The 22,160-nt window shown below is 37.8% G+C and overlaps 1 protein-coding gene across 1 annotated transcript in view; it reads right to left on the bottom strand.

Moving 5' to 3' along the window:
• Positions 1–11,220: 11,220 nt before the first annotated feature.
• Positions 11,221–22,160, bottom strand: part of cpxm2 (carboxypeptidase X (M14 family), member 2) — a 29,494-nt gene continuing 18,554 nt past the window's right edge. The window contains exons 8-14 of the mRNA XM_053341410.1: positions 19,958–20,081; positions 19,569–19,765; positions 17,339–17,518; positions 16,194–16,491; positions 15,728–15,867; positions 14,571–14,670; positions 11,221–11,722 (exon numbers count right to left, since the gene is read on the bottom strand). Coding sequence (XP_053197385.1) covers positions 11,463–11,722; positions 14,571–14,670; positions 15,728–15,867; positions 16,194–16,491; positions 17,339–17,518; positions 19,569–19,765; positions 19,958–20,081 — 1,299 coding nt within the window. The 3' untranslated portion in view covers positions 11,221–11,462. The remainder of the gene's footprint in view (positions 11,723–14,570; positions 14,671–15,727; positions 15,868–16,193; positions 16,492–17,338; positions 17,519–19,568; positions 19,766–19,957; positions 20,082–22,160) is intronic.

The following is a 22,160-nucleotide window of genomic DNA, read 5'->3' as shown; positions in this document are numbered from 1 at the left end:
GTGCTCTCAGCAACCATTTTGAAGGACTTACTGACCTGGCCATGCAGAGTTTTAATGGGTAAAATGGGCCTTCAAACTGACTGCCTTTGTTGTCATGACTGACGTGTGCCCCTCAGGTTGTTTAGTCAAGTGAAGCGTGATTGACTGTACTTGCCTGGGTTTATACTCACAGAGAGGATTGTTCCACATAGATTGCTTTGTGCTTTCTCATGCTTTTGAGCAAGATGGACTACAAAAGGAAAATGAACATATTTTCCTTTGCTCTGCAGGGCTATCACATGAAAAGTTATTAAATCATGTGATATTTTGTAGCAATGACAGGTGTTAATGCAAGGCACGTTTCGATATAAATGATTCATAGAATGAAGCAACTCTGGAAGCAGAAATAATGTTTTTGCTAACAAAAGTTTCTATTTTCGGTCTCAACATTTAACATGAACCATGCAGAAACATGTGACTAAGACATTTTGGGTAGTATGTAATATTTGTGCAGACAACTCTGTCACTGATATTTTCACAACACAATCAGTGTAGAACATATAAATACCTGTAGACACAATGAAGGCAATCATGCTAATAGAGATTAATTAATTAACAACATAGCTGGGTCATCTTGCCTAAACTATGCTATGTAGCAGATCAATCAAAAATATTAATGGCAATTACCTCTTTAATCCAACAATTTATGATCCAGGCATTCTTAGAAAGTTAGTTACAGGGTATGAATGTGGAGGGTCAGTTAAGTTTACTGTTTTTTGTTTTTTTTTGCGATCAAATGTTTACTTCATTTAAAAGAATATAGATATATATAGCTTACAGGTTTATGTAGATATCCTCAGAATGGTTGGATTGCAATACTTAGGTTAATTGTGCAAGAAGTAGATTATATATAAGATATGAACTGTCTATTCTGATCTAATAGATTCTACCTCTAGAAGTGGCTTGTGCGATATTCCAACACAACAGGACACGTCTAAGCAAAGCAATAGATTTTAACAAAATTATCCTGGGACACTACCCATGAATATAAAAGGCACCAGATCTACATTCTTTAAGAGGCTTTGGCCTACAGTGGTGTAAGGTGGATGTAATCACGGATATGGATTATAACTTTTATTCTCTGAAGTCTAAGACCTGTAACCCATGAGCCTGCAGAGTCCACAGTCCAGTGGGAGGGTGCAGCCTTAGTGAAACAGAGCTGCACTTCCCATGAAATAACATCCTTAACTATAAGGAGAAAGGCAAAATTATTGATCATTTATTGCTATGATAATATCCCTGGGAAACATTCATATGGGGCTTTACAGTAGGTTCAGTAAAGGATGCTATTTAAAAGGTGTCATCACAATAATTGGCATTTAAAAAAAATCATTACTGACATCATAAATGTGTTTTGTATTGAGAGCTTCCCATTACAGTACGTATTTAATACTAGAAAGCTCTGCCTGTTCAAATAGATAGTGTAATGTGGTACATGTAGGCTCTGTCTGTTTAATTGCTCACGATCTATAAAACATTTCAGAGTGGGAGCTGTAAGGTAGACTGGTCATGGGTCAAACAGACTAATCTTCAGTGAACTAGAACAGACAGAATTTAGTTTGCTTCAGCTGCAATTTAAATCATTTTGCTTCCAGAGCAGCTCTGCTTCCAAGAAATGTTTTTCCAGGAAATCTCCATCTTTATAGTCAAATATAGCCATGAAAATCATAACAGTGCTTTTAAGAAAGAAACCTGTTATCAACATATATATTTGTTAATGAGATGGATAGCTATAAAACATTGCTGAATACACTCACACTGTATATTTTATTTAAGACGTTTCCTGAAGATAAGTCTAAGCCCTAAGCCCTCTTGACTGACACTGTTTAACCCACTACATGTTCTATATCCATTTTTTTCTGTATCAGAAGACAGGCAGCTCTGTATCAGAGGGCTTTTGACATACTTTAGATTGAGGTGTTTTGTTTGTATAACAGAGTATATAGAACATCATGCATGTTGTAATATTGTATCACCAAAAAAAGAAAGTTTAGTTGGGATGTGATGGGAGTACATTAGACTCATGGAAACGAGTGCCAACATGATCTAAGATACCCAGTGAGCCAAATATTAGTAGCTGCAGTACATTATCTCAAAAACATTAGCAGATAAATAAAATACTGACTTTAAATCATCATGTAATTACCAGTTAATACATTTTTTCTTTAATTTTGTGTCGATGAGTTTATGATTATTCATTCAGAGGAGAAATGGTTGTCTTGGATAAATGATGCATTGTGTAGTACTGTTTGATACTCCCAGACAACCAATGCCTTAAATTCTGTAATATATGGTGGTGGTATAAATGTTTCCATTCATGGCATATGGATACCTTGAACAATATAGGTAGAATCAATCATTGCCTTATACACTTTTGTTCATTAGCATTACCCAGGATCTGCCTCTATATTTCAGTACCCTATTTCTGCTTTCCATGGTTATTTCTCACTGATGTTTTGCACTGATGTAGAGTAGTTATTTTTCTCATAAATGATGACTATGGTTATTGGTGGAAAAACAAGTTAAACATGAAGCTGTGTATGTTGACAGATTTAGATAAATGACAACGTGAAAAGTTTTTTTTTTTTTTTGGTGTCTTTTAATATACGTACACGTAATTTATTACAACACTGTATTTGTTTGAGTGTTACAGAATGTGCTGCTTTAAATGCAAAAAAGTTTTAACTTTTGCTGATAGTTGAAAATTAACTGAGTGTAATATACCTCATTTTGTTATGGTGACTGACTCGATTGCCTGAAATATTTTGTTAAACTGATTTAGTTATGTAACTCCTAATTTATTAAACCTTGGCTTGATGCTGCTGCTGCTGCTGAAAGATGGCTATGATGACAAACACGTGACAGTGATGATGACAATGATGACTGTTCATTCTTTTGAAGATGAAGTGAGAATATTTCGTTTTGGTGGTGATTGTATTTGTAATGTTGGTAAAAATGAAGAAAATGACTGGTTCAGATTTTGACCATAATGATTAAACTGTAGACTTACCATCTGGTGCTGTTGTGATTAATTATGTATCTCAGAGGAAATCTCTCGTCGTTTAAAGCTACATTCAGCATTTTTTGAACATTATGGAGAAGAAAAACACAAGTGGGTAGACAAAACACAAGCAAAAGAAGAAAAGGTTGAGCTGTGGAACTCTACCCAGCTCTTATAATACATCAAAAGTACTTCTGCATTCAGCCTAAAGCTGCATGGTTTTTTCTAATGTCTTCTGAAAATGTATTGTATGCTAATTGCTTGAGTTTTGCAGTTTATTTTTGTAAATGTTGCATATGTGTATGTTATCATAATGGTGATGTTTTCTTGGTTTTCTTGTTCAGCCATCATCATTTTTTGAAATTTTATAATGAACATGGCAACTCTAGTTCCTTTTTAAGGAATATGTTGAGCAGGTGGACCCAAATGCAGTAGACTGAAGCCTGAGCGGGTCTGAATGACTGCTTTATTTAATATGTGTGCAGGCAAAAACAAAGCTGGCAGGTCAAAAGAAAACAGACAGATTGTAGCACAAACAGGTCAGACTGAACTGAAAACCAGGACTTAAATACAAACTGAACTATTGAATAAACAGAACAGGTGGTAAGCCACAAGGGTAAGCTGATTGACTGGGGATACAGGCAGCATAGCTAATGAAACTCAATGCAGGGCAGCTGTAAAAGGGAAAGAATGCTAAGGAGGAGTACATGAACACAGGGGAAAACACAGAGAAAACAGGAAACCAAAAACCAGAAAAACATAATGACTACAGTCTAGCTAATAAAGAAAACTGAAATGATATCATGCCAGAAGTATTTTAAAGATACAACTCAAAACAGCTTTGTTCCATTCAGTCCAGCCCAAACAAAAAGGGAGAAAAGTCTGAGGGCCTCTGGAGGAGCAGTGGAGAATGGCAGCTTGGGGCACAGAGTTACACTGCGAACAGAACCAGAACAGAATATGCAATAAATGTTTTTGTTTTTTAATATTTTTGGAGTTTAATGATACAGAGGTATAAGCTAATTCAGGCAATGGCAGGAAAGACAACGCTTGTTAGTTGGGACAATAATTGCTGCTGCACTGCATCTACAATGGAGCGATAAATCTGTGTCATGATTACATGTTTTTGTTGATTTGGGATTTTCTGAGGAACAAATTGGTGTGTGGCAAAAAAGAGAAAAAAATAGGAGGATTTGACAAGAGTGATATAGGTTCAATCTTTTGTATCAACCGCAATTCAGACTATTTCTACCTGCAATCAGTCGGAGCCAGAGGGAAGCTATTTTTCAGTTGACACCATAGTGCAGGTGGTAATGAAACAACATCAGCGGCTGACTGAGATGGCCTTGGCTGTAAATGACTGCGATTCTGCACGCTGATTCACACCTCGGGAGGAGCCAGTGATTATCCCCAGGTGGGCGGCAGTGACCGTAACACACGGCTTAATCATGGTTGGCTTCAATCCACTTGGTCAACTGGCCCCTTTTGGGGGAGGAATAAACCACAACTCAAAGTGAAAAGTGGACACCTCTTTCTGTAAAACTAAGGAATGTTTTTTTTTCTCTTCAAAACACTTTGACTGAGCAAAAGAACATAGCTTAAGGTTTTTTCGCTTTATTTAATGCATTGAAATAACATATCTGGCCTCTTTTATCAAGTTAATATAAAATGACATATTTATCTCATTGGTAAAACAGCAATAATTTGACAGTAGAATAACATATTTCTAGTACTTGGAAAGCCTCAAAGACTAAAATAAATAGAGGGTATGAAAAGGCCAGTGATAGCATACACTGAATGTTGTGTTTGATGTTTTTTCTGCAGAATCTCAAGAATCATCAAATCCAAGCCTCAGACAAACTGATCTTTTCGATGCTGCATTATGTTTTATGCAAAACCTGTAAAACTTTATGAAACTTTAGTTTAAGGTTTTGGTTATTAAGCCTCTATATCTGAATGACATGTAGATTAATATGTGTGATGGAGAAACTGGCTATTTATCTCATACATGAATGAAAAAAGAGCATGTGGTGTTTATTACAATGTATACTCTTCAGTTCCTCTCTCATATGTCACTGTGTACTTTCTGTTTGACTGTGTGTACTAGAAAATGTGTGATGCACATTGTCAGCATACTGTTGTGGCATAGCATGTGTGAATGCTGCTCAGATGTGTCATTGCACCAACTGGGGAGATTTTCATGGATTCTTTTATTATTTTATTATTATATAATCTATCAGAGTAAACTACCCCCTTTTATGACCTTTTCTCACCAATCTTCACCACCCTTCAGGTGTTTTCACTCAGACAGCCCAGTATTCCTAGAAATTGTGTGCTTAGGTGCAACATTTTGCAGGAAGTCATGTGTGATTTTTGTAGCTAAAAAATAAAGGTTGCCTTTTAATTGATTGCAACCACAATCGTAACCTAACCTTAACAAAGTGGTTGCTTAATGATAATCGTACCTTAAAGGAGGGTTCACAATTTTTCAGGTCTGTTTACATTGTACACTGAAACACATTTTTCTTCCTCTTGCTAACACTGGCCATTAAAAGATCCCTTCTATATGTGCTTACAATGTAAGTGATGGGGGGACAAAACCGACAAGCCTAGTTTTGTGCAAAAATGTATTAAAAAATGTATAACATAAGTATTTAACATAAACTAACTCTTAAACAGAGGCTAAAAAACTTGCATACAGTCAGCTGTCTTATTTTACAAAGCAAGGAGCTAAGTTTAAAATAGACACAGATTGTAGGTATGTAGAACATATGCTGAATGACAGACTATCACCATTTACTTTCAGAACATTTGTAAAATATATAGTATATACAAGAAATACATCAAATGCTGACCACTATTTAAATCTTTCTCACAGTATGCAGGACCTTGAACATATCTGGATATGCCTGGAAATCTGTGTCAAATAGACTGATGTTTTTTCTACATCTGGTTGCCACACATTGTGTGTCTGTAACAAGATGTAGATCACACGCACACATATCATCTGTGAGTGATCCTGCAAAATTTGATGGTCTAACTATATTCTGACTACAAATCATCTTTGAACAAAGGCTCAATATCCCCGGATGTTTTTCATGCATACTATTAATAAACACACTTTGAGGAGGCTATAATAGGGTTGATTTGTAGTTGCCTTTATAATGGATTATTACCCTACAGAATCTCAATAACAAAACCTCCTATCAGCATTGTCACATTTGACTAAAACCAGAACTCCTATGTGGACCAGTGTGTGTGTGATACCTGTCATATGGTCTGCTTTGCTTCTTTTTTGCAGCTTGCTGGTGAGTGGAGTTGGATTGCTCATTACCTAAACCTGTAACATCTGTGCAGGACCTGCTAAAGTTTAAAATGATTGTCTCACTGGATAGTCACTTCTTCTCTTGACTTCCCAGCAGCCTCCCACACAACATCACAATTTCACTCACTCATGCAGTACACTCACCACGGGTCCGTGCTTTTATTGTAACTCTGTATGTGGCCTCCCATTTTATTGCTTGAGTCAGATGATTATCATGTTTTTGTTATCATTATTAGGATTTATGGTAGATAATAATTAATAAAAAACACCTGGCACACAGAACACAAATGTTCATGAACCTATTTCAAAAACTTGCATGTTGCTTGTGACTGGAATTATCTCCCTTACTCGGTTCACAAATATTAAAGGATCATTTTGCTTTATTACAACCTGGATCTTATTAGCTATTTAACAAAATTTCAAACAATTACACTAGTTTTACAATTGCACTAATTCAGTCAGCAGAATACTTTTGTCTTTTTAAATCCAAGAAGATTCTTGGATTTCCTCTAGTACTTATGTAATATGTTCACTCTGCCCTCCTTGATCTATCTATCTCTCAAAAAATTGTCATTTGCAGTGCACTTAGATGCTACGATGTGCATCTACAACCTTGTGGCACTTGATTCAGGTGGAAAATGGAGCGTTGTCGCTTTGGGCCAAAGCATCTGCCAAGTGAATAATTGTAAATGTCATGGCCTAGAGGTGGCAATGTCACCCTGTTGATCAGTCAGCTCTTCACTTTGGTCCAGACTGAAATATGAAATATCAACATCACCCAGATGGATTGGCCTAAAATCTTGTTAAGATGTTTGTGGTTCCCAGGATTTCCCACATTTGGTGAATTTTCCTGTAGTGCCACCAGGAAGTTGACATTTGTGGTTTTGAGTGAAATGTCTCAACAATTTTTGGATGGACCATTATGAGAATTTTAATTTGTTTATAACCAAATACCTGTGAACCCAATGACATTGTAACTGCTAAACATCAGCATGTTAGTATTGTATATTGTGTATTATCATGTTGGCGTTAGCATTTAGTACAAAATCTGTTCAGTGTTCTGATTGGTCATGTTTTCTTGCCCCATTTCACTTCTTTCTTGCAATGTTGCCACATTCCCAGATGGCAGTAATTACTTTGTTCAGTACAATGTTATGATTACTAAAGTGAAGGATGTCCAAAACTACCAAAATTAAACCCAGGCTCTATGAAACTGGATGTTTTTTTATTAATTCTAATTGAAACAACTAAATTAACATCCATTGAAGCATTTCTGTCTTTTGCTCATAAGGGAGCAAAATTTAACACTTGTGTCAAGAATGATATATTTACACTAGTGAAGTACAGTTTGCAGGATTATATGAATAACATGTTTTACATATATGCATATATATATATATATATATATATATATATAAATATATATATATATATGGTGAAACTAAGTGCATCATCCAGAAATGGCCAAACTTTTTCTACCACCCTTCCTGTCTTTGCTGATCTTTGATGTCCATCAAACCCGCAGAGAATCTAATCCATCTCTGAGGCTCAGGAGTAGCAGAGGGGAGAGAGGTTAAGAGCTGGTTTACCAACGCTGCATGGCGACTCACTCCTGTGATATCCAGGCAAGCACTATAACACTTCAAAGGCTGGACCGACTTCTGAAGAAGCATTGGCCTTTCAACTGCTGGCAAGGTCAGCCTGTGCCTGTGTCTTCCCACACATCTGCACGGCATCACAGCTGCAGGCCACAGCGGCTACACAGCACACCCTGCACAGTGTACAACCCCCTCTCTTGTCCCACCCATGGTCCACACCCACTTCCAGAGATCTTCTGCAGGCCATATGGAAGAAGTTTGAACCTCACTTTGACTTACAGTAAGATATGCTGCAGATGCCACTTTTAAAAAGTTGGTGCACAAACATAATTGTTTAAAGGTAAATTTAGTATATGGGATTTACAACGTGTTGTACACTGTCTGAATTTTCCTGATTAGATCAAATACCTAATTAGATCACATATCTATACCAACAGAGGCCAGAAAAGGGTGCAATCAGGATTATTAAAGTATGTTGTAGGGAAAAATTACAAGCATTTTAGAGTGATCAGCAATCAATGCTGAAATGTCAAACTCTCAAAACAGTCAGAGATGGCCCAGCTATGTTTTTGTTTTGAACAATCTAATATCCCAGGTCCCTTGAACTACTCAAACTCCCTGCAGTTCGCACTTTGTTTTGCTTCCCTAACCAATGTCAACATTGGTGCAGCATTTGAAAAGTGAAGAAAACTTCAGGCTCTGAAAATATTTAATGTTGTAGAGTTGATGTTATATTTGTTGGACATATATGTAGCTGTTAGCAAACTGTTGGTAAGCTTATTATTTTCAACTGATGCCTCATAACAAAGGCTTCATTATTCAACTTATATAATGAATATCCAGCAGTTCTCTCGTTCTTCATTGTCTTACTAGTTTTCTAGTTTACACAACACTGAAATGAAAGTTTTCATGTAAGGTGTTGCAACTTTACCTCTAGCTCAGCGAAGTCAGTGAAGTCCATAACATAACAGAAAGGATGCAAATTCAATATGCACATATTTTATGTTCCCTTATATATTGTTCCCCACATATTTAATGTCTTCCCTTGAATGCACCAACAAAGAAGCAATCAATCTTTGCTCTCAACAGAAGAATCATATCACAACAGAGTAATAGAGACAGCAAAAAATAAAGGCTTTTGAATTATTCCCAGTAGAAATTAATCAGCCACTACTTGGATAAACATTTGCTGTTTCCAGTTTGTCAAATGTGAGCTTCTCTTTGTCTTTTGTGATGGTAAGCCAAATGTGGTTTTGGACTGTTGGTCAGACAAAACAAAACATCTGAAGACATCAGCTTAATCATTATAGATAAAACAACTAATCGATACATTAAACACATCCTTCATTGATAAATATGAGAATAATTGTTAGTTGGGTGTAAGTTAAAATCTAAAAACAGTCACTGATCATGGTACAGTACAGAGATGCAGAAAGCATAGTGATATTAACAAGCCCTCATACTGTATGCATTATACTCTTCAGTGCTCCGACATGATGACAGGTGTGAGCCTCTGTTCAATAACCTTTGGAGGAGGAGATAAGAGGTTAAAGTCTTCCTATACAGTAATTGCATGTTGGCCAGAGGGAAGAAAGGCTGGTGTTGTTGTCAGAATAAGCCAGTGATCTGTAAAAGCCCCAGCAGAGCTCTGATAATTAGAGCCTTTCCACCCCGACACTCTCAAGATACAATCTCTCTACTGCAGGAATCAAATGAGATGATGCTTAAAATTAACCACGGTGATTACAACTGAGTTATGGAAATGAAATGGGGCTTATTTTCCATTAGGGACATTTAATCAAGCAGGAGAGAATTTAAAGTCAGACTTACTTTTAGAGAATGAATCCTACAAATAACCAACACTGTCAAAGTAAATTACCGACTACTGCAAATGCTTTGACTTTCTTTATCAAGTTATGACCTTGCTTTAATTTCTGGTCTGATATGAGTTATTACTGTGCAGAACTGATTACTTATCCAGAGTGCCCTCCACCCAAAATATGTTAGGGTGAGCTGCAGCCTCCGGTGGCCTTAAAAGAGATCAGCAGCTAAAGAAAATGAAATGATTTTTTTTTTTTTGTATGTTGTCATTTTATCATTTGCCTGTAGCTAAACATGTGTAACATTAATTATTTTTCAGTTTGGCTGTGCACTGAATAAAAGACTCTTTAAGTATTGCTTTCCCTATAATTAGTAGCCATTCATGTATTTTCTTTAAATTTGACAATTCCAGGTTCATGTCTTACCAACACCAACATTTTAATTGATTGACTTATTGGTTTCCAGAGTGCTTACTATGAGTAAAACCACAATATTCCTCAAAAGCAGTATATGTGCAAACATAGTCTTTATTTAATAACTTGCCAAAAGCAATGTGTATAAAAAAACAATCAATGACACACAAAAAGTCACTGAGTCCACAAGGATTGAGAATTGTAGAAGTGCAGGTAATAAAGCTTTGTAATGGTTTACATAACTGCGTTACATAAGTTAATAAGTATGTACATAATGACAGTCATGGCCATTTCTCACAGTGGCTGAAAGTAGATGCTAAGACTCCTAAGATTCTTCATGTGTGGTTTGTATTTCAGCAGTTTTGGGCAAGTTAGTATCAAAATGTAATATATTACATATTACTAGTTACTTTCATCTGAAAGTGACAAGTTACTTTACAATATTACTGTCTGTGTAGAGTAATACACTATTTATTACACCACTTTTGCATTGCTTTCACCAAAATAACAACTGAATGACGTCAACCATGCATTCAAATATGGAAGAGTGTAATGTTGGTTCATAGTGGCCTAGACATAGATTGCCCTAACTATAATGTTTATTCGTTGATAACCTGATTATACCCATTTAAAATGCAGCCATTGAATTTCAACAACAGAAACTGTTTTGGGCTATATTCTACTTTTTTCTGGTGGCAGAATGATGTGCAGTGTGGATGAATTCTTAAAAAAACAAACGATTAATTTCAGGTGGTAATGTGTTACTTGACATAGTCCCTGTAATAATATTACCAAAACGCTATTAGTAACACCTTATATTACTCTGTTTTCTACTCAAAGTGTTACCCCAAACACTGTAATTCAATTTTCCTTTATTTACAAAAGTAATGTTCTGACAAAATGGTGTAAATCTGCAATATCAATATTATAGTTGATATCAGAAGGAATGATTTATATAATTTTTTGTCGTATTTTTTATAAATTGAAAAAAAGTGGTCATGAACATAAACTTGTTTACAGTGGATATTAAAAAAAACAAAGGTTGAGATGACAGTGAACAAAGAGCTTATGTCTTGGGATGAAACAAAACAAAAAAAACAAATAAAGCATCCCGTTTAAATTAATCCTCATTTTCTCCAAACAGCCGTTCCACTGACAGCACTGTGAAGGAATCTGACAGAGGTCCAAACCCAGGCTTGGAGTTCACCCCAGTCTGATCAGAGCAGATGTTTGTTTTTAATTCTCCCCCCGGCATCCTCATACAGTCATTGTGTCCCCAAACGTCTTTCTCTGGACCTGCGAGCTTGGAGCTGCCTGAGGGGCAATTTGATGGGCTGCTTGTTGAATTTTTCCATTATTTCTTTGATGCGTGACAGGTTGGTGCGGCCGATAGTGAAGTCGCACCTGGTGGCACCCATCTCGTAGCCCACCTCGCACTTCTTACTGCTAATGCTGTAGCCCTCAGCTCTGGCTGTTACTTTGTACTCTCCGGGGTTCAGCAAGCGCCAGTAGTCACCATCAGCAGCTGATAACACACACACAAACACGGCTAATGAATATTTTGCACTTTTATGGTTAGGTTCCACGTGGCAACAATAGGAGGCATGTGTTTCATCCTCAAACTAACCTCACATTTTGCCACATTGAGCCTCCAGATGACGTTAAAAATAAATCAGTCTTTTTTTTTTTTAAGTCAGCACAAACGGATGGACTGATTTAAACATAGACTTGCCTGTGTTATCTGTGAACAGCCATAGAGGCTACTCTTAATGTGAATCCTTGATCCACTAATACTTATCCTGTCACATTTTAACATAATGTTATTTCAAATAAGTGAAGTTTCAATTTACCATTAACATCAATTAATACAAAATACATCAGTTATTGAACAGCTATCTAAGCACAGAGTCCAAGGTGCAAGGTGCCAATCTGCTCATAAGATAATATTCTAATGTTTATTCACACACACACACACACACTCACACACCACTAGTGCTGGTGCAATTTGGGGTTTAGTATCTTGCACAAGAACACTTCAACATGCGAATTGGAGGAGTCGTGGATTGCACTTCCACTGATCTTCTGGTTGGTGGATGACCCTCTTTACCACAGCTGCCCTCCATAACTTAATTTATGCCCAAAGTAGAGTGTTAAACTAATTCAATTTCTCCTTCTGGAAGAAATACTAATCAACCATAGAATTTGTAATAGATCTAGGTTGATTCAGATTGATTGAGGTCACACATTTAAAAAAAATCTAGTAGTCCAGTTTGCGCATAGTTTTCTCAGTAAAACTCTCTTCTCATCTTCCTCCTCAGAAGAGAGACTTCGTATTTTTCTCAGGTCCTGTATAATATACCTGTAAAAATCCCAATACAATCTTGAATATGACTGGGTTTAATGACTTCACAGTAACCTAAAAGAAATTCAACACCAGGCTAAAAAGCAATGTTTCACTGCCCTCTGTGGCACAACACTGACAGGTGTTGTCAGCTATGTTGCACCTGTAATCAACAACAGCAGTACTGACCCACCTGGAATATCACATCACAGCAAGGTGATAAGTTAAGTCAGCTGGAAGACAGCAAAAATGCTGTTTTTAAAGGTACCCTGAGGAATGTTTGACCACTAGCAGCACTATCTATGGAGCAATGCTTTCACATGTATGTACCCGTTTGGGTTGTTCTCATGCCAACAAGGCAGTACATACAAGTGTACATAAAATAGTCTTTCTAAATGGTTAATGAGGAATTGAATAGGATGAAATGTATTGAAAGCTTGAATAATGCTGGGTGTCATGTATGTACATTTTTATAATTATAATGTGTCTTAACCACACTGAAACCACACTGTCATAGCCATTTTCATTTTCTGTTGTCAGTGTAGAATAAATGTACACCAATAATAATTGTATAATTGGTTAAACTATTAGCTATTACACAAATGTTAGTATTACCTACTTTGCTCATAGGTGAAACATGGGCTTGTACAAATTAAAGACCATGTACATGTTCTATTTAGGCTGAATCACAACAAGCATAATTGAAGTTATTTGTTATTTGTGCATCAGCAGCAAAAATGCAAATTTTGTCCTAGAAAGCTGTATTTAAACAGCCTACCAAGCAGGGGCAAAAAGCAAGCATCACAAAACCCTTCATCTCAGACCTAAAATAAAAGTTAGAGTTCTTTGTGTTCTACTTCTGGAAAAAGAGGTGTTCTGTATTCCCATTTGGTTTTTTAAAAATAGCTCTGCTTTGTCATGTCGGATTTTCTTGGGCTCTCCCAGCTCAACGCTGCCTTCATGTGACCTAGGAAGAGCGCTTGTGGTATATTTTTCAACCTTTGAGTCACTCACAAAACGACAGCGTTGCTTTGCTCCCGTCATCCAAACACCCACCTGACACGTCTGAATGCCCACTGAGACAAATAAAGTATGATGGCAGGTCTGCCTCTGCTGCTGATCTACAGATGATCCAAACAGTAGAGCACAGGCATCTGTGCTCATGTAACTTGCATTCAGATGGTATAAGGGAATTCAATTTTTTCCTGAAAAGGCATCAATATAAAATGTTATTAAGCTATTTAGTATGTATCTCGCAGATATTGATCAGACATCAGACATTAGCACTCCTGCCATCTCAGTGACTGTCAATTCATCCATGGAGGACAATGCCTTGGCAAATGTTTTGAAGGTTCATACAGCTCCAAAACAAACTGAAGTTAGGTGAAAAGGTACCGTTTTACCATTTAAGTCTTTACTGACTGCAACTGAGGGTAGCAAGATTTCTGAGAGGAAGCGGTGACTTATACTTAGTTCCAGGAATAATAATGGCTAATGTCCTTTTGGACATACGATTTCACGCTCTAAGTAAAAAACTGCTTTGGCTTTGAAGGCTGCATTTTTAGGCATCAGCAGAGATTGCCTTGAGGATGCACAATCGATAGTGAAATTCAGAGCAGAAGGTCTGGGCGACACTGGCTATGACTGTGAATGGACTGAGACTCGTACCTGCGGCTGTGCTGAAATACATCAGCTGCTTTTGTTTAGGCTTTCTATTCCTTCTTACACTGGAATGCTAACTCACTGTAACAGTGACTCATTCCTGAGGAATATCAGCTCAAGTGTACAGACAGTCGAGTCAAAGCCCTGAGGTAGCTTCTGTTGCTTTGATTGCTAAATCTCAGCTTACTCACATAAAATCTCAGAGATGGAGGGAAAAACATTCACATGCGGGAAAACAGACATCTGTTTGCATTCAGACAAATTTAAACAGAACAGTTTTTTGTTTATTTTGTTTATTTGTTTACTACCTAAAATGAATGACTAATAGTGTAAGCTATACATACAAACCAGGTGACATACAGTACTGTACCTGTGCGAATATCATGGTTGATGCCCTCCACAGAAACAATAGCATTTGCTATTCCGCGGCCTTGCAGATCCCTCACTACACCTTTGATCCCACGATGGACCTGCATATAAAAAGCATGACCCATGCAATAATGTGAAAATCCTGACTGAAGTTTAGCCCCTCAGCATCTCCTGAATATTTTAATACATTGTATATTCCACTGTGATGATATGATGTATAATGTATGATTTAACAGTATTGTTAAGAATGTTGTAATATCTTCCCTCATCCAGCATCAATATTTAAAGAAACTGCGTCCCAACATGGGCCGGTTCTTCTGAAGTTCAAATTTCTAGATAAAATACATCATAACAGGCCGATGAGCTTGTCAAATTTTTAAGTCTTTTCAAATTAAGGCTGGATGTGCTGCCTTATTTTGTATAAACTTGAAGGGCACAACCTTTGATTGGATTTGAGGATCCCATAATTCACACTAAGGTGACTCATAAAGGCTTTATGCTGTCATCAATTATTGGTAAATACAAAATAAAAGCACATATAATTTTGGTATTTGTCTATTCGTATTATCAGCCAGGATTTGGTATTAATCACAAGGTGTTATAGAAAAAGGTAATTATATAGATGTACTTGCTATTAAACTGGCACACAGTTTGCCAGGTATCCATCATGTGTTGGAGTAAAGTTTAAAAAAATCACAACTCAAGGGACATTGAACATCTACCATTAATACAATTTGTCCGCAGTGTCAGGGCTAAAAAATTCAGTTTTCAGAGTTCACAAGTTAACAAGGAGCACCTGAATGCACCATTAATTTTGTTTTTTTGAGGTCCGATCGTCTCAAATTCAGGATGATGCTGAAATTCTTTCGTTTTTTCTTTGAGAGGATCCGATGCCAGTACTGTAATTGCTTCAGGACAGTTTCCAATCGGCTTTTACTGCAAAAGTTAAGAAGTCTATTTAAATGTTTCACTGTTAAAATTCCTTAGAACACTTTAAGTAAATACAGAGGAGTTGAAAAACAACAGGAACAAATTAAAAGTCAAATAGGAACTAATATATTCCTAAATGAGAAAAAAGCATGTGTTTGTGTGGCTCGTTTTCACAGCATGGGTTCTCTTGTGTGTTTGTGAGTTGCGGGGGCTATTTTGCTTTTGTACCTGCTCCATGAAGACAAGAAGAGACTCGCGATTGTTCTCCCACTCTTCAGGCAGTTCACTCTCATGAGGGAATTTGTCACAGCCCACATACATCGACAACTCAAAGCAGTTGGTGTGCAGATAGCTGAAATCGTTCATACCTGCCAAGAAAGAAAGACATATCTTTAGGCCAGCATCAACTTAGGTTATCGTTTTTCCCCAGAAATTTGTGGCAATAATTGAGAGTGGAAATCGAAGAGGTCCCACTTTTCCTTTTTGTTTGTTTGCTTTTGAATTCTAACAAGATGCTTGGAGCTAAAACCTAGAAGCTTGGAAAAAGCCAAAGGGGTTTAACTGTGAATATGCAGATATGCTCACGGCTGCTAAACAAAGCTAAAGCTCAAAGGCTCAGAGCTGAGCAGAGAAATCCTGCATAAGACAGTGTTAGGCTCAGCGAGAAAACACCCATGCAGCTATGGACACTAACTGCCAGCTGCAGTGTGCCAGGATGCGCCGTTGATGGTGCCGTCCTCCTTAGCAAAGTCCTCGGTGTGGCAGACCCTTCGGTTGGCATCAGTCATCAGGCGGTGGGTGGAAGCATACGAGAAGGCCAGCCAGCGGAAGACATGGTCATCCGGGGTGGGGGTCGGCCCCCTGGCCACCCCTAGGGAGCGAGTTTTGTCATATGGGAAGGTCACCACCAGCTCCCCTCCCTGGATGTTACCACCCAGTACAAAGGGCATCTTCTCCATCCATGTTATCAGAGCCCGCGTCTCCACGGCAACCTACAGTGGGGAACACAGGAGAGGGGAGTATAATGTAATTCATGCAATCACCTCAGTAGTGGGACTGCCAAATTAACTCATGCTGAAAACAATTCCACTGCAATGTGCTCTTAAGAGATATCAAAAGGGCTGTTCACACACTCCCCAGCTGTCAACTAATTTCACTACTATTTATTCTATACATTTTCATAAGAGGCAGCAAGCCACCTATAATCCAGTGACTTGTATTTGCATGTTACAATCAGGAAATCGATAAAAAAAGACTGCCCTGCTGTTTGGGCTCATATAATTAAACCAGTCCTACTATCTCTGAGCACTGGTTGGGCCAGTCAGTGAGGCGAGCGAGGACAGTTTTCACAGCTTCCTGAGCACAGATGGGGACCCCAACTCTGCAGCTGCAGCAGCTATTCTGGAGGCTCTGTGTGACTCACTCGAGGCTCACAGTAACGTCAAAACACTCGTGAGGATGAGCTTTTTATAGATCACTGGGTATATTTTAGCTCTCAGCCTCTTCGTCACAAATAGCAAATGCATCTGCTTCTCCCAAAATAGACACCACTGATATGCCCACGTGGCTGCTTTACCCTTTTCAAGAGATGGGTGGAGGAAAGATGAAGCATATGGTAGATCACATTTGATGCTGTAGGCAGTGAAAACTGTGAGCAAGACTTTGAAGTGTTCTATAACACCAAATTCTACAATTAAAAATGGTGAAGTTTAAACTTCCATTAGCCCTGATGTTAAAAAATGTATACAGTTACCTCTGATAAATTTTTCCCATTACGTGAGATTACAATACAATCATTACTACCATGCTGACCATAAAACAGAGTCACGTAAAACTCACTGAGGCATTTTTAGACTGGTACCACTCTGGGATGGACACATGGTGGTTTAACATTTTGCGAGGGATCCATTTCTTGGCCTCGGCTTCCCACAAAATGGAGTTAAGATCGGGGAAGTTATGATGAATGTCTATTCCATCGTTGCTCCAGCGCCCTAGAGACCAGCCACTCAGCTCTGAACCCTGTGTGAAAAGAAGAAAGAAACAAAATTTGAAGGAAATTCAGAGAAAATGATAGTTACGAATGAAATTGATTGAATTGATTGCAAATGGTTCAGGAGGCTGTAGGTGTGAGCACCGAGTTTTATTCATTCTACATAAGCAGTAGCAGCAGGTCAAGGAGAGTCTTGCCCAAGCAGAGTGGGCAGGACTTTGTCTGCAGTTTTGCCATTTGGTGTCTGTGGTGTTTTGGGGAATGCAGGAGTCATTTTGATAACAGTGTGTGACATTGCTGTGGCACCCAAGGTCAGAGGATATATCTGTCTGACTGCCTAAATGCACAGATGGGTAACTGTGTTTCCTTGTTTGTAGAATAATGAACAAATACACTAATTTCTTTACTGTAGATGCATTGAGTATGACCATTTATGGGCATAGAGTATGCATGGTATTATCTGTAAAGGCTTAAAGACTATTCACGGAGGACAGTTTCTTCAGAATCGTGGTGGCATCATGCATCAGATGGGTGTATTGATAATACTTTGATTCTCCTTGGCCAAGCTTCAATAAACATTTGCAGCATAAGACATCCTGGACTCCTGTACACTTTTCTCTACTGCTGAGGTTAACCATTGAAAACAAATTCTCCATAACACAAGGTAGCCTACAATTTATGATCCAAAATAATGACCTAAAAGATACTAAAAGCTAGTATTTGTATAGATATACAGACTCAGGCATTCATTCTGGGTGGATTTGGCTGCTGGACTTATGACTAAATTGTCATTCCGTTTCACTTAATTCATTCCTATGAATCGCTAAGTAAACCATAGCTATAGGCGGCAATTTAGTGGTCTGGAACCAGGCTGGAGTTAGGCATTACTAGTGACCTTTCCCATTAAACTGGATCATTTGATTTAGTGTAAATATCAAATGCATGCTGTAGTCTAATCACTGTATCAGTTATGGCAAAATGTGATTACATAGTTGTTAGGGAACATCTGCTGCCCTTTTAGAGACCTCATACAGTTGAGCTTCAGAGTTTAAGCTCATTTTTATTTAACGGTGGATGTACATGCAATTTTCAGTGCAAAGAGAAATTATGGGGGGGTTTTCATACACATGCTGACAGGGATTTGCATCTCCTTTGCAACAGGGCTAGCAACTTGAATGTATGTGTGCTTTTAACAGATGACACGCTTGTCTGGAGTTGATGACATAAAAGACTTAAAAGCAGTGCCCTCTTTAACGCTGTTTACTGAAAGCCCCAGCAGGTTCGCAAAATTGTGAGTAGTGGCCAAAGGAGTAAAACAGTGGATACATTTTTTGAGTGTCACAACACCCACGAAATGATTCTTCTACAAGTCTAGAAGAGCCACATCATGAATCATTTCATCCTATTCAAGTTAGCAGAGGGCTAAACCTGAAGTTAGCAGACTTGTTCCTGAATGATGATGAAACCCATCTGACGTTACTATAACCCACTTGAAGATGCGTTTTGAAAGAGATGGTCAGGGAAACTAGGCAAAACTCAGTGCATTTAAACTGGTAATACAAACATAAATCAATGCAGCATGGTTTGATTCAGAAAAGGTTATTAGCCGTGAGGGAGTCCCATTATAATGCATGAAACAGAGTGTTACGGTTCATAAAATGTACTCAAACACCAGTTCCCCAAATGTCATGATGTCACTGGCTGCACAGAGGCCAAACTCTATCAGACTTGCTTTTGATCTCCCTCACTTGTCTTTATCTGTTTGTTTCATTAACACTGGGCCTTTAATCTGGCAGGCCTGCTACTGATTTAACAAGACACCCAACATGTGTTTTTGTGGTATTCTTCAGCAGAACAGGCAGCCATGTCCACTATAGTTTATCTCTAGATCGCACACATTGTTCACAAAGATCCATTTTTACGTATCCCACCACATCATTCAAACCAAATTTTCCTTATGCACCTGCATCACATGAGCTCTTATCAGGAGAAGACACACCTGTCAAACAGACATGGTGCTATTTTCACCAGAGGCCAGCGTGTGTGATAAGGTCACTAATGGCCGTCTTGCAGACCTACCACTTCAAAGGCTTTCTCGTACCCATCAGGGTTGACAGATGGCAAGAGATGGATTCTGGTTTCCTCCACCAGGTGACGTATGCGCTGGTTGCCTGACAGATACTCCAGACACATGAACTGCATCAGCAGGAGGAGAAGCTCTCGTCCCAGCACCTCGTTACCATGGGAACCTGCCGTGTAGCGGAACTCTGGTTCACCTGGTCAACAGGTTCGTATGGAGGAAGAGATGAGGAAAATATAGAGGGAGAGAGCTAAAAATATGAATACATATGCAACCAGAGCCACACAGAGGAAAGCAGAGTGATGTCTCTGATGTTGTTATTGTACATCAAATTTGAGCAATCATGCCATGCTGCTTTAAAGCACACTGTTCCCTTAAGTATACTCACCAACTTCATGCTCTCCTGGGTTATCAGAAATCTCTATGGCATACAGCTTGAGGCCACTGTGGCTCTTTCCTATATTGTAGATCCGGGTGACATTGGGGCACATTTCATTTACAACCTTCATAAGCTGTGGAAGGGAAATAATAAAGCATCACTTCTTGGTTATTTATTAAAAAAAAAAGGGGCTATAGACTAAAATATCTGATATTAGTCTGAAACACTGCATCACCCTTTGGTTCAAATGAGGTACTTGCATTGGTGGACAGTAACAATTTCATTTACTCCTTCAATCACTACAATTTTGAGAAACTTTACATGTTTCGCAACTTCAATATTTAAAAAAAAAATACCTCTACAGTTTTCAACAGCTATAGTTACTTCACAGATAATGATTTTACACCCATAAAGTTAACATGTAACATAAAATGCAATAAATTGTTCCCCATGAAATCGTATGATCATAATGTAAATTGAAAAAACAGTCTCGACTCAAGGTTCACTTACTTGCTTGATCTGGTGTTTTTCACTTTATCTCAGGTTGTCATAGAAATATAACGTGTCAACTTTCCATTATTCTGAGTGTTTTTATGACTTTTCTTCCGTGTTGGCTTAAAAGTTGTGCTTGACAGTTCAAATAAAGCAATCTGAACTTGAACTCTCAAGCCCAACGTTTATGCCAACATGGACAAGCAGTCATAAAAGTACTCATAAAAGGAATGGAAATTTTGAATATCTACAAGTGAGAAACCTCCCTCTGCGGAAAGCTCTGGCACAAGCAAGTAAGTGGACCTTGAGTTGAGATTGTTTTGTTTTCTGTTCTGTTCTGTTTTCAAAGGCAATAATGAAGCATCACACTAAAAGTATATTTTTACCTAAATCACCTACAAGGTAAAAATGCTGGTTAGTCAATAATACATTGATTGATGAATTGTAAAATGAATTAAATAATGAATTTAACTCTCTGAAAAGGTTCTTCATTAGTTTTTTAAATTTCCTCTTCAAAGCTGAAAACCTATTTTTTTCAATAAGCTTATTACTATGAGTGATGAACAAGAACGCATCATTTTCTGCCAAGAAAAGTAGTCAGTAGTTTTAGTTATTTCACATTTATAATTTTCTGTTTTGTCTGTGCTTTTTTTACTACTTTGAAACTAGTGGGACCAAGCTGGAAACAGTCTCTGTGCACCAATCATATATGAGCAACCAAATCAAAATGTGATGACAGCGGTCAGGTTGTTTGCCTATTTTGCCATGCCAGCATAAACCAAGTAGAACACATTTTTTCCTCAAAATTTGTATTTTAATTGTTGAACATTTGGTAGTTCATATTTAATGCAATAATATCCAATGTTTTCAAATTGGGACTTTTACATGATCATTTTAACATTGTGTTCACTGGGTACTTGAAGCCTCAAAACTGTACAAAAATAACACAATATTATTAGAAATTTCAAAAACAATATTGCCACTTCTGTGTCACAGACCTTATTTAATAACTCTCTGCCAGCGAGGGGGGTTGCGTGAGAAGCGGTAATTATGAAGACAGGCTTGTAGAGGAGTTGATTAAAATAGCAACAATCATTTATCCACATGGGTATGAGCGGAGACACAAAGAAGTGCAGCGGGAAATAGACTAACAAGCTGTTAAGTAAAGCAACCACATTCATTCCAAAAATCTGTTTACTTGCTCTTCCAGCTGCTGCAGCAGACATTAACCAGTCAGGAGTGATGGGGTTTTAATTAGGTCTTGGTTTTCCAACTAAGTAAATCATTAAACAAACGTCTGTTTTTGTTCATAAAGTAAAAGAACAAAAGTCGGCCATGAAATTCTTGCTTTACTCTTCCAGTTTAATAAAAGCACAATGTTCCCTTGATAAATACACCTGAGTTGTTTTTCACCAGGATTAATGTATGATACTCTGTTTTAAAGGTTGTGAGTCTTTTTAATATACACAACCAGCCACTTCACCATCACTTGGAGGTATTTATTTCCGTTATTTATGTATAATTCACAAGACTGGGACCAATTGTGTATTTAGCCTACTGCTGTCGTGAAAGAGAAGCTTCTTGGCAAGGATGTGCTGGCATAATGCCAAAGCTATACGTATGTGGATAATATATGTGGACAATGCTCTTTGTTTCCATCTACTTTGTAATATCTCTCAGCTGTCCACATTCTGGGAATACCAGAAAACCCAAGGCTACA

Source organism: Scomber japonicus, chromosome 20 (genome assembly GCF_027409825.1).
Source record: "Scomber japonicus isolate fScoJap1 chromosome 20, fScoJap1.pri, whole genome shotgun sequence".
Taxonomy (NCBI): Eukaryota; Metazoa; Chordata; class Actinopteri; order Scombriformes; family Scombridae; genus Scomber; species Scomber japonicus.
The sequence above is the reverse complement of the archived record's forward strand: the minus strand, read 5'-3'. Positions and strand labels throughout refer to the sequence as shown.